The sequence below is a fragment of the Actinia tenebrosa genome, unplaced genomic scaffold (genome assembly GCF_029948245.1).
Source record: "Actinia tenebrosa isolate PJP-AT-01 unplaced genomic scaffold, QUT_ActTen_1.0 PGA_scaffold2__45_contigs__length_23673736, whole genome shotgun sequence".
Classification (NCBI taxonomy): Eukaryota; Metazoa; Cnidaria; class Anthozoa; order Actiniaria; family Actiniidae; genus Actinia; species Actinia tenebrosa.
Genome location: NW_028292579.1, coordinates 15,078,308 through 15,091,582, shown reverse-complemented (window position 1 = coordinate 15,091,582; position 13,275 = coordinate 15,078,308). Strand labels below are relative to the sequence as shown.

Below are 13,275 nucleotides of genomic sequence, written 5' to 3'. Positions count from 1 at the left end.
GACGTTCAAAGTATAATGTAGTCTGTCTACAATAGTGGAAGTGTCAACATAGCTATCTTCTCTTAGGAGAAAATCAGATAGTGTTTTACGTAATATTAACTTAAACTTCTTCTTTTTTAATTTACGCAAATTGCTCGGTATCGTATTCCATAACCTAGCTCCAAATCTTGAGAATGAATTTTTTTGTACTTCCAGTTGAGATTTTTTAATATAGAAATTTCCTGATGATGAGAATCTTGTGTTGTATGAGTGAACACTCGTAGCAAGGGTAAATTGATTTAGAATATTAAGAGGTGCAAGCTTATTTTTATATATATCATGCATTAACTGGGCGACCGATTCATAGTAGAGGAAGTTAATTGGTAGTGTATTAGCTCTGATAAAAAGAGGAATGGCATGTTGGGATCTATCAGTGAAGTACATTAATCTAAGAACTCATTTTTGTAGAAGAAGAACTTTGTTTAGGTGAATTTGTGCAGCTTGTCCCCATAAAGTTAAGCCATAAGTAAGATAAGGGTGAATCAGAGATCGATAAATATTATGGAGAGTATGGAGAGGAACGAAATGTCTTGGTTTCGCAATCAAAGGACAACTCCAACTCCTACATGTGTGGGGAAGGGACTTCCCTCCGATTGGTCAAAGATCTGTAAGAATTTAACGCCCTTCAACCCTGAAATACGACCAAATGCAGGCATTGAAGAGTTTATAGCCACCTTAAAAAGTAAGTTATCAGTGAGACAACCACCCTACAGTGATGATGAAAAGCTAGCTATAGTAAAGATGGTTGTCGAGGGTACTGCCAGTATGCAGATACAGAGTTATTCACCAGAGATACGAAGTGACTTTGACAAACTTTGTGGACAGTTGGAAAAAGATTTCGGCAGATTCTCCTGTCAAGAGGCTGCAATTGAGGCCCTGCGAGGTAAAGAAGGCAGGCAAAAACCAACAGAAACACCCAGTGAATTTCTTCGCAGACTAAAACGACTATCAACAAGAGCTTTTGGATTTCGAGAAAGAGATGATGTTCAGCTAAGACTTGCATTTGTGGATGGCCTCCAACCTCACATTCGTCAACAGCTTGAGGCTTTAGCCCTCAATAATCTGGATGATCTCGTTGCAAAGGCAGAGATCTTCTATCACAAGCGATCACGTCCCAAGGAGCTCCAAGTGTGCGAGGTGAAGGACAGAGCAAGCCTTAACTTGGAGGAAGTGGAAGTAGAAAGACTTGGTCAAACCCCAGAGACAGTTTCAAGAGACTGAGGAAAGGTGATTGTTTTCGCTGTGGAGAACCAGGACACTATGCTAGAGACTGTCAGAGAAGTGATGGAAAAACATCTAATGGATCAACCACAGGGATACAATCTCCAGCCGTTCAAAATCCAAGAGTTGAATTACCTACTGCTCAAGCTCAGCAAGATGGATTTATGGATTATCTAAAGCAAATAATTGACGGATATGAGCGACAGAGAGCACCCCCTAAGCCCCAAGCACCTGTAACCAAGGAACAAGTTTCAACCCCATCTGGACAGTGAAAAGAGGAGATACATGTGGCTCCCACAGTTGTTGAAGAGAAACATCCTGAAACTAATCAGACACATGAAGTAAGTGACAAGATAAGTGACGTACAAGCAGATGAAGATAATATGTCTAATGGAACTAACCCTGACATGGAAGTACAGTCTAGCATTGATGAGTCTAGTAGTAATGACGCAGATGGTGAAAAGCCTGAAGGAACACTGAATGCTGATGAGAGTCTACCGGAGACAATTCATGCTAGAAGCCTAGATGTAGATGGGTTAAATGGAAAAGGCATGGAATCTTCACCAGAAGTGAATTTAATCGAAAATAGTGACTGTGTATCTGATGACATTCTGGGAATTTTGACATTTCAGCGAGAGGGAGGCTGTCCTCATTTCACTGTTACCATAGAAACAGGTACAGATGTGTTGGCACCCTTAGACTTAGGAGCAGAAGCCACTATCATAACAAGGGAACTTTTTGAGCAGTTGTTGTTAAAGAATCCATGCCTAAAGCTGATTGATGGATGTGCAAAGTTGTACAATGCAAGTAATGGAAGAGTCAAAACATATGGTAGATGTTGGCTCAATCTGAAATTTGGAACTCGGGTGATCAGGCACCCAGTCTATGTATGTGATATAAACATCCCTTTGTTGGTAGGGGCTGACATTTTGTGGAGATTATGTTGTGTCATTGATCTATTCAATGGTGTTCTTAGAAGTTGTACAAAGGATGTTGCACAGTTTGCTCAAGGATGGAAAGGAATTAACACTGTTCAAGTTGTCCCCCAAGTATGTGACGTGGAAGTACTGGAGACTATAACTGTCCCTAAGTTGACTGAGGCCCAGCGCATTAAGATGAGGGTCGCTAAGAATCAAGACATCAATGGAAAGGATGGGACAATACAAGGTACGGTGTGTCTTTATGAAATGGGACTAGAGATTATAGACTGTGTTGTGTCTACTAGCAAACAATGGTTTTGGATTTATGTTAGAAACACACAACATAGAGACATTATTCTTCACCGAGGCAAGAGGATTGGCAAAGTAGTAGCTATTGACACTCCCACGTTAGGTGGACCTTAGGTGACCTAAGGTCATCGACATGTGCATTGTGCATAACCTTGTGCCTACAAAATGTACAATAAAAATCAAAATGTACAATAAACATCAACATCTACTAATCACGGCCTACTTATGATGTTAGGAAAGGAGAAATGTTCCCTGAAATGTGACTATCGATTCACTGACCATGTGTGTTTCATTTGGTCTATGATTCCTTCGTGTACCTCGGGCATATATAGTATTACTAGGTTCACAACTAAAAAAAATTCTTAAAGTCATTCCTTCAAGCGAATTCAAAGTTAAAGAAGAGTTTTGTTTTGGCACTGTGATAAGTCTAATTTTGGTACTTGATACGTCCAATACAATTATGGTTATGGGAGGGTTAAAAGAAACCGGCATCTATAGTAGTAACTAACGTTACTATGCTCTCGGGTTTTACAGTTGTAAATTACTTAGCGAAACAATTTTCAGACATCAGATCAGATGTAATTTTGAGTAAACATGGAAGTTTCGTGCTCGTTTTATTCAATTGTTGGTACTTCTTGCTCTTATAACCGAAGAGGTAAAAGTCAATCGACTGAAATCATATCCTTATTATCGTGCACCAAAGATATTACAGCGCACAAGTCGTATTTAGCATTTACAGGGGTTGAAACAGAAAAAGAGCTTATACTTGTCAGGTCCGGGTTGATTTATATAAAACCAAACGACGAGAAAATTTTGACTATATGCCCATTTCATCGTTCCGAACTTGGTCTTCCATGGGTAAGAACTTCAACCGCATGTAAGGTACCCAAGGAGATTGCAAGCCATAAAAGGGAGGAAAAGCATAACGTATTTGATTGAAGCCGTTCATAGCGTTATCAATGCTTTGGACAGATTGAGAGATTCAGGAGATGTCTCGACAGACTTCCAACCAGTGGTTTCCAAGTTAGACTACCTACAAAGAATGGTAGTAGGTCTTGATATTGACGATTCTGTGACTGAGATGGTAGGAGCTGCCTTCAAAATGTTGTCCGACATAGAAAAGAAGAACCAAGTTCAATGTGCTAGTTATAAAGCTCCGTTAAATAAGAATGGGTGGCGTGGACGACCATCGTATGAAATAAATGAGGAAGAGATTTCATTTCTATTGGAACAAAATTTTCCATTAAGTGATATAAGCAATATCCTTGGTGTGAGTGTCAGGACTGTCAAAAGGAGGATGTCACACTTTGGACTTAGTGTGAAAGGTACAGCATTTAACAATTAAGCTTGTATATTATGTGAATAATTAATGACAATTAATTATTTAGTATTTCTGATAAAAACTTCCTAAAGTTTTACTCTTAACAGACACCTTTTAGCCTTTAATATGCAAAATTATGCATATTTACTTTCTTAATCAAATATAGCATGTCGATAAGTTTTTAGTAAAATATTTAATACATTATGATAGCATTTGTAATAATAATAGTAATAATAATAGTAATAATGATTATAATATTCAATATTATTTTATGTAGGCCATTGTGATTGGCAATGTTGCTTGTTTAATTTGTTCTCTAGTCAGTCACTTTTATAAGAAATATATATTCATAGTTTATATAAACTGACCTAATTCCACCCAGTTAAATTGTTACTCATACTTTGAATAATGAGCATTGAACAATTATTAATTTTTTCTGATTGTTTTCTATACAGCTATGTACAGTCATATAGATGATGGCCAGTTGGATCAACTTGTTGTAGGTATTCTAAATGAACATCCTGGTGTAGGAATTAGAATGGTGAAAAGCTATCTGCAAAGCAAGGGTCACCGTATTCAGCGTGAACGAATAAGGTCCCCCTTATTGCGTACAGATCCCATTGGCTTGGTTCAGAGGTGGCGAAATACTGTGCACAGGCGTCATTATAGAGTGAAGTATCCCTTAGCACTATGGCACATAGATGGGAATCACAAGCTGATCAGGTAACAAAAATGTTTTCAAAGACAACATTTCCCAAATCACTTGTGACCTTCCTATTTTTCCATTAATACCCTTTAAGACTCTAAATATTTTGGTAACATAAAATGGCATTTAACTTAATAGTAATAACTATTAATCACTTTATGTAACTAAATGATTTAGAGTCTTAAATAGAGTTTTATTGTTCTATAAATAAAAAAGGTGGAGAATAGTTGTGCATGGTGGAAAACGGATACTCGAGAATCCCAGTCTTTCTGAAGGCATCAAACAACAACAAAGCAAGCACTGTTCTATCACTTTTTCGTGAAGCTGTGTCTGAATATGGTCTCCCATCTCGTGTTCGTGCTGATAAGGGTGGTGAAAATGTGGATGTTTCAGCATATATGCTAAGTCGACGAGGAACTGGCAGGGGAAGTGTGATTACAGGTACAGAATAGTACTACAGTATAGTATAGTATTATATGAATATGAATTTTCCTTCTTTTCTGTAATTAGGGAAGAGTACTCACAATCAGAGGATTGAAAGGCTTTGGAGAGATGTGTTTAGTGGTTGCCTTAGTCTTTTCTACAATCTCTTTCATTCTTTGGAAGGTCAGGGTACATTAAATCCTGATGATGAATCTCATTTATGGTGCCTGCATTATGTGTTCTTGCCTATCATTAATAGGCACTTGATTAATTGGAAAAATGCCTGGATTCATCATCCACTAAGAACAGAGAAAAGCAAATCTCCCATGCAGCTATGGATTAGAGGACTACATGAAGCATGTAGTTTACAAGCTTTCGACAATGAAATTTTTCAGGTATTGGAATGTCATCAATGTGTTTTGTCAACAATGTCACTAGTCATAATCTTCTCTGACCTCTATAATGCAGGGGATTATCATTTCTAAAACAATAATGTAATTCCTACTTCCATGACCAAATGAACAAACCTTCATAGGGAGTTAACAGCTATTGTTGTCAAGCATTAGAATTACACTAGAAGATATTTGAAAAGTAAAATTATTGAATAAATTAATTTTTTCCCCAGTTAATTATTTGGGAAATATTGTGATATAATGAACAAATCTTGTGCACGAGAGGAAAAGGGATTATTACACAGTCACATTTTTTTTCCTGTTCTCATTTCCTCTTTCTATTTTTTTTCTTTATTCTTTGATTGCATGTTAGCTCATCATCACCATGGTGGTGGTGCTACTGACTATCTTGGGGATGATAGCAATTCATCATTTCTTTGTTTTACAGGAAGACCCTTGCAATTATGGCATAGACTGGCAAGGACCAATTCCTGAGCAACATCCTGATTCCGTTGAAGTTCCTGATACAAACTGCCCTTTCACTGAAGATCAAATTAATGTATTGCCAAACACATACGACATGAATTATCTTGCAGGAGTAGATGCCTTTACCCAAATCAAGATCCTTCTGATTGCTGACACTTAAACCTCAAAATATTGCAATAGGAAATGGTGAAATATTCCCATAGTGAATTATATAGACCTACTTGTATTTTGAGTAACATTGACCATGGGAAATCTTAGCTAGAATCATATGTATTACATATAAAAAATTTTTTCTTTGCATTAATTCACCAAAAAAATTCGATCATTTTTGACAGAGGTGACATATGTATAATTCTATGGTTTGTTCTTTGCAAGTCCATTTACATTTTCAAGTTTATTTCCTTTGTTTTAAGTTGACTATTACACAACAACAGAAGTAATTTGTATTTCACAGGTTAGGTAACTAGCCAAGTGTATTTTCCACTGTAAATAAAGTATGTAAGTATGTATATATATTCATCATCTAAGAATTCAATGATCTTTTAAGCAGTTTCTAGTTTTACACATAATTGCACCATGGGACAACCGCAGTCCTTTACACTGACATAATATATATAGTACATGTCCTTGTCATACACCTGACATTGCAAGAATGTTTTAATCTAAATCCCCATAAGTACAATAGAAACTGCTTAGTTATTTAAAAACAAAGTCCATAGCTTGAAAACAGTTTTAAAAAATAGTTGCATCAAAATTGCAATTTTTTTATTTTTGTATGGCAACATTCTTGCAATTTGGTGTATTTATTGGTGACATTGTGTCTCATTGCAAAAACTGTGATATATCTAGATCTGTAACTGAAACAATAAATCTTAACACTCAAACCATAATTGTTAGCTTGGAAATGTAAAATTTTTCCACCTGTAATTACAAAAATCAATTACAAATGTATTAAAAAATACTGTAAAACGTATATAAACTTTAACAACAGATATATATGCATCATGCACAAGACCACTTTTGCTGACAACTTGGCAACAGAAAATCCTTATACCAATTTTATTGTCATGCCATCAGTGAAAACTGAAGCCCTTGGACCCATATTTCAAAGCAATGTCCATGTTTTTTTTGAAAGAAGAATATTCTTCATGTTTTGTTGGAAGTATGATAGATTTAAAGCAGGTTTCTGACAATGGAAGGTTGTTTGCTCCACCATCAAACTTGACCAACAGCTGTCCATTTGAAACTTGCAAGCCACCTGCAGTCCAGAAACATACCAGGTCTACTAGCTTAGCGCCATCTAATAAATAAGTAAATAAAGAATTTAACCACTGTCTAGTGTTATACTCTGTTGTTATGATTAAGCACTTCCTACCTTCTGAATTTGTTCCAATGTCATCAATGTAATCATTAAACCATAATGCAGCCCTTTTATTACACTCATTTAAATCTTTCTCCTCATTAGTAATTACTGCTTTAATGTCAGAACCATAAATAACTCTTTCGCATTTTGAAGGGAATATCAGGGTAGCCAAAGTAGGGAATCTTGTTAAGAAACGGGGCAGTGAAACCTCATTCATTCCTGTACAAATATCAATGAACAACAACTTGTAAATGTATAAACTGTATTGAATTTATTATATAACATGTTAAAATTACATTTGTGCTGGGTAAGATCAATAGACCTTTTTAGTACCACGTGGAGGAATAGACACTGGAGGTATTAGAGAATTTGAATAAATAATATGGATGTTAAATGTAAAAAGTAAAGGTTGAAGTTCAACAAAAATGCGTAGTTGAATGCAAATATATTATGTTATAACATAATATAAATCTATGAATTGTTGAATTTTGCAACAAATGGCCAACCATACTGCTTAGAAGCATTTATCAAGGGAAAAAAGATGGATATGCAAGGCTTTCTTATTTAAGATAATGTATCTCATACCTTCAGTGCCCATTCTCCCATGTGGTATGAAAAAGGTCTATTGACAGCCAAAAAAAGTTTCATGGGATACAATTATTTGTTTCGCAGGAGTATAAAAAGACTTCTCAGTTGATAATATGAACGATACACTCACATCTTTGTGTACCCCAGACTGTGTGTTTATGATTTATAAGTTACTACCCTACACTCGACTTGCCTTTTATGATGTCATCTAGCTCAAGGCGTCTCTTGTCTATGACATTGTAGGTCATCAGACCATCCAGTAGGAACTTCCTGTTCTGGTTTAATTCATCTGGGTCTAAACCAGCCTCAAACAAGTAAGGCTGAATGGCAAGTCTTTGCTCTGGACTTACATTCTGGTCCAAAAGCAGTTCATCAAGCTTGAATAGATGGGAAAATAGACATGTAGCATACAAATACAATGTGCTTAGGTATTTTAAGAATTTAAAAAAACATTTTCAAGGTGTAGCCACGTGATACCATTTTTCATGGCATTTTGCCTGCAAAGTGATTGCCCAACTGTGCTCATATGACAATTGACTGAAATAATTATCATCTACATGTGTATGTCAGATATCCAAGTCCGTTTTTAAAAAAAATCAAAGTAAGGGACTTGTCAGCAATTTGCAGGGGGCGGAAACAGGGGGAGAGTCATCAAGTTTTAAGACCCAAAAAGGGGAGGGTCACTAAATTTAATAGACCACCAAAAAGGAAGGTCACGAAAAATTCCTTGATTAGAAAAATCAATCCTTTGCTTAATTGTGAGGGTCACTGAAATGCACCTAAAGCTTAACACAGTACTTTGTAAATAAGTTTTTGCACAGAATTCATTAATATACAAAAACATCCACAAGTGACTTTTTGTCCTTTTTTAATTTGAGAATTGCCATTCTAGTTTCAATATATGGTTTTATTTTCCACCTGCAAATTTCTGACAAGGCCCTAATAGCATTTTTAATGGTTGAAACTGGATTGTCAAAATTACACATGCTGACACTTACTTCTGATATTAGTTGTCTCAATTCAATGTCTGGTATGTCTTCAATAGCTAGTGTCAAAGACAGCTGTTTGTCATTAGCTTCTGTTGAGAGATATTGCTTCACCGCAGGAGATAACCCATATACAAATGGCCCACCATGCAGGACAGAGTGACTTATCATCCTTCCAACAGCCTTAAAAGCCCCAATAGCACGAAGAGACTGATCATGTATTGGGAGGCGATGATCAGTTTCGCCCTCTAGGAACATAAGTGGTTTTGATGATGATGACGATATTCCTTCTTCAATGATCTTAATGACATTGCTGAAGAACTCCCTCACGGGTCCACAGCCAATGCCATCTTCCTCTTCGAAGCGTACTCTGGGAGCTCTATGCAGGTTTGTCTGTGGATTTTTGTATATTCCCATTATTTCTCTCTTCATCTCAGGTATGCCATCTAACCTGGATAGGAATATACGCTCTTTTGGTGTAGCAACGATGGTTTGCTTTTGAAAAAGATGAAGAGCTTTCTCAGGAGATGTAGTGCATTCCAAAGCCGGTGTTAATAAATCAGCATCACTAGCAGGGTCATCCAAATCATCAATAGTAATGGGCTCTACACCTGGTGGTCAGGAAAAAAAGTAAATTGTTCATTTTGCAAAACATAATCACTTGAGTGTTACCATGGGTAACGTAAACTGTTCCATAACTGAAAGAACAGTAATTTTCAAAACTTACCTAACAGCTGCTGAGCAGCTTCATGAATGTTTCCATTTGAAGAGTTCAGTGCTCTTCGTATCTCTATAGTGGATGCATTAGGACAAATTTCAGCTAAGACATTGACATTCTGTATATCATTCTCATTAAATGTAGATGCACAGGTTTCTGTGGCAGGTGCAGATGGAGAGTTTGTAGAAGATGTGGTACTTGTGCTGGGTTTACTATAATGATATGATAAAGAAGAATATTTTAGGTACTAGTAAGTATATGTATGTCCATCATCATTCCTATGTTGTGGTTACAACTAGTAACTACAACAGAGGAATATGATGCACATACATAATTTGTATGATTTATGAGTTTTATTATTGTTCAAGCTGACTGAAACCCATGCTGGTCCAATCTTGACTTCAAAAGGTCTAAGGTTTTTTTAACAAGGTCTAGGTTTTAGTTGCAGTTGGGGTCCTTCTCCCAAACTGTTTGATAATAAGCAAAATAATACATATGCAATAGGTAGCTTGATAAAGACCCTGCCATTGCACTTGTACTTGGAGAATCACTGTAGTTATCAATTGCACAAATAAGTATTGTTAATTGTCAATGAACCTAGCACTAGCATGGACTGAGAGAGAGGGTGAGAGTGTGAACAAGATCTGTTCGTGGGATGGTAAAGGGGGAAAGTGTGCCCAGAAAAAAATTGTTATTAAAAATGAAAAAAGTACCTTACAACTATGTCTGAGTCAAACATCTCCATGGTTGTTTGTTTTTCCTGTATGGGCTACAAGAAAATATTTACAATAAGTACAGCTGAAAAATTAGCCTTTGCTCTACTAACTAATCAAATAGAAATAGGCCAGAATGCAGCTGAATTTGGAGGGCAACATGAAAGAATCTCAACCTCCAGATAACCACAAACCTATGTTTTGTCTTCAAAATTCAGCCTAATTCTGATGCTGTAAAGGGCCTATTGTTTTGTTATTAATGTTTGTTTCCTTTTTTTGCTTTGCATAAATTAAATAATCACAAACAGCTAATAAGTAGTGTCCAGGTCTATTGGAATAACTTTCTTAGGTTGCTGTTATACACTGATCAGGTGTCACTGTTAAAAAAGTAGTATCTAAGAGTTATCTCCTAAGAGTACCTACCTTGGCAACTTGCTGGTGCGATTCCTTATGAGAATGTATCTCTGTCATGGGAATGTGATCTCCACATGTAAAGCATTCAATCAGTGGAATGTCGTTTTGAATCTGAAACGGGGAAAAACATGGTACAAAGTAAACATTTGCATTCTAGTAAGTCGAGTGGATAAACATAAATTTAAACTCCTACGCCTATGGAATAGATTTTTAATTATGGTAAAAATTTCATGTTCATACTGTAATCACATTGAGCATATATATGAAAAAGAAACTAAGTAAAATTTAATTCTATAAGAAGGTAATATTTTTTCAACCCAATCCCATCCCATCCAGTTTTCACATTCTACAATTTATACAATACAGTTTTTCATATTCTTTTTCAATTTCGAATTATTAGTTTTTGCAGAAACAGTGTACAGTAACAACTTACCTTCTCTGTATCTAGTTTTGCTGCATCATCCAAGGCAATATCTTGCTGGACTGGTCTAATGTAAATTTTTGCCTGCCCACAGAGCTCCTTAAGGTGTTCTGGGGTGTGGGGTGGCAAGATTTGGTGGAAGCCGCTATCCTCTCCACCACCCCTCTGGTGAAGTAGGAGGTCAAATCCTCCGACTGACTTTAATTTGGGATACTTGTCCACGATCCCTCCATAAACTGATGTGCCATCTTGGGGAAAGGAGATGCTTCCATCTCCCAACCCAGCATTGGACAAAACTGTCCTTTGCTTCACAGTTGTTGGTGGATGGTCTGCATCTTTGGATGCTAGGCAAACAAATTTGAGCATGCATGATTTTACATGCTTCCCCTTAGATGACTTGGTAGAGGAGTTCGGCCGTCTGCCAAATCCATAGCCAAAGAGCCGCCTTTGTTCAGCTGCAGCTGAAAGTTGCCTGGCCTGCAGTGTTGCTTGAGACACACTATAGGTTGAGGCTTGTTCTTTAGACTGTGCAGCAGACTGAAGTGTTTGAGGCTGAGGAGATTGTGCGCCTGATTGAGCTGCAGCTATAAAACACATTAGAAAACTCATTAATATTTATTAGTCCCAAACAAAAAATATAGACTATGGGAAATAGTTTTCTAAGTTATAATATTTAAAAACCTCACTTTTTGAGCATGAAAAACCTATGGCTAGGCCTCGGACTCAAATGTTTTATCCAACTTAGGGACTGGTAATTATTTATAAAGAGGGGGCTGCTGCAAATAGGGGGTGGGTCATATATTTTCATGCAAGCTTTGTGGGAATGTTGTAAGAGAATGTATGTGGCAAGGGGGATGGGGTCATTACAGAGTTGTGCACAACACTTTTCCATTTGCACCACAAAAAAAATAAAAAATAAATAAATAAATGATGAATAATAATAATAAACAATGACCAGTCCATGATTAAGCATCTGGGATAGTTACAGGTCATCTGTTATGTAACTTTCAAGATTGAAGCACTTTTTGCAGTGACAAAGGCTGCATGCAAATCAGGACGAATCTCTTATTATTAATTTAAGAATCTCTCATTGTTAATTTAAGAGAATTTTTGTTTTGTCTTATGAATATTAATGATTTTTGATTTTAATATAAATATATGGGCTCACTATTGGGTACTGAAAAGCTACTTATTTTGAGATTGTCCCGCATCTATTACAACAAAAATACAATTACAACACCTATATAATAAATAATAAGTTTACCTACCTGATTCTATTGTTGAAAGGCGATGGGCAACTCTTAAAAGAGTCTGCCGAACTTCGTTAATACTTTCGCTTTGCCTGTCGTCCGCCATTTTTGTCACCACGTGCGAGGCAAAAACGCGTACATGAATCGATTGTGCAATTTGTGACAAAAATTTCAAACGTCCGGGATGGAGTGCTGCTTCCTGGCCTACCCTACTGGGGAACGTTTTGACATGTCCTACTTGGGGGTGGGGGACAACAGTAAATGAGTCCGCGATACATTTATCTCTTGGATTGCGGTTGGATGTCGAATGAGAAATCTTGCATGTCATAACAAAGGTATATATCGGAATAGCAAAACTAACAAAACTAGCAAGTAGAATAAGAAATGTTGGAAGTCGAATATGAAAACTAAGCATTTATATCTTCAAAGTTGTATGTCAAAAACATGATGTTGGCAAAAAAACAGAAAGTACAATGTAAAATGCAAAGTTCGATTTTTGGCCCCGAATGTACGCCATACTTTATGACCGTGCCATTTTAGGTTATGCCTCTAAATTGGAACATGCTGAAAGCGACATTCCCACATTACAAGAGAATTTCACTACTAAGATAAACGCTCGTCCATCTCCTTCAGAAGGGTGGGCTCTTAAATCTTCCAAATCAAAGAACAAGAAATTCTCAGACAAACAGAAGCGTTACTTGTTGGCAAAATTTCAGTTAGGAGAGAAAACTGGAAGGAAGTGCAACCCCAAAGTGGTATCGAAGGAAATGAGAATAGCAAAGGACGATAACGGAGAGCTTCTATTTGACAGCAATGAGTTTCTAACGAGTAAGCAGATTGCAGGTGTTTTTTCGCGTCTAGCTGCTAAGCGCACTCTTACGGATATGGCGGACGATGACGACCTCTTAGAAGATGATGAAAGAGAAAGAGAGCTTCAAGATTTAAAGGCCGAAATAATGTCACAAATTTCGACAAGCCATCCTATAGTCCACGACACCTACGATA

General features: G+C 36.8%; 1 protein-coding gene and 1 non-coding gene across 2 annotated transcripts; one reads left to right on the top strand and one right to left on the bottom strand.

Annotated features, from left to right (window-relative positions):
• Positions 1–4,348: 4,348 nt before the first annotated feature.
• LOC116287852 (uncharacterized) lies at positions 4,349–5,977 on the top strand. Its single transcript, XR_016120458.1, has 4 exons — positions 4,349–4,533; positions 4,733–4,957; positions 5,027–5,334; positions 5,780–5,977. It is a non-coding gene; the product is annotated as an uncharacterized LOC116287852 (transcript).
• Positions 5,978–7,858: 1,881 nt separating this feature from the next.
• Positions 7,859–12,376, bottom strand: LOC148909367 (uncharacterized). The gene is made up of 7 exons (XM_089034106.1): positions 12,289–12,376; positions 11,033–11,604; positions 10,609–10,710; positions 10,186–10,241; positions 9,482–9,684; positions 8,767–9,365; positions 7,859–8,145 (listed from the first exon to the last, which is right to left on the bottom strand). Exons 1-7 carry the CDS (start codon positions 12,374–12,376, stop codon positions 7,942–7,944), a joined length of 1,824 nt encoding a protein of 607 aa, XP_088890232.1. The 3' UTR covers positions 7,859–7,941.
• Positions 12,377–13,275: the final 899 nt, after the last annotated feature.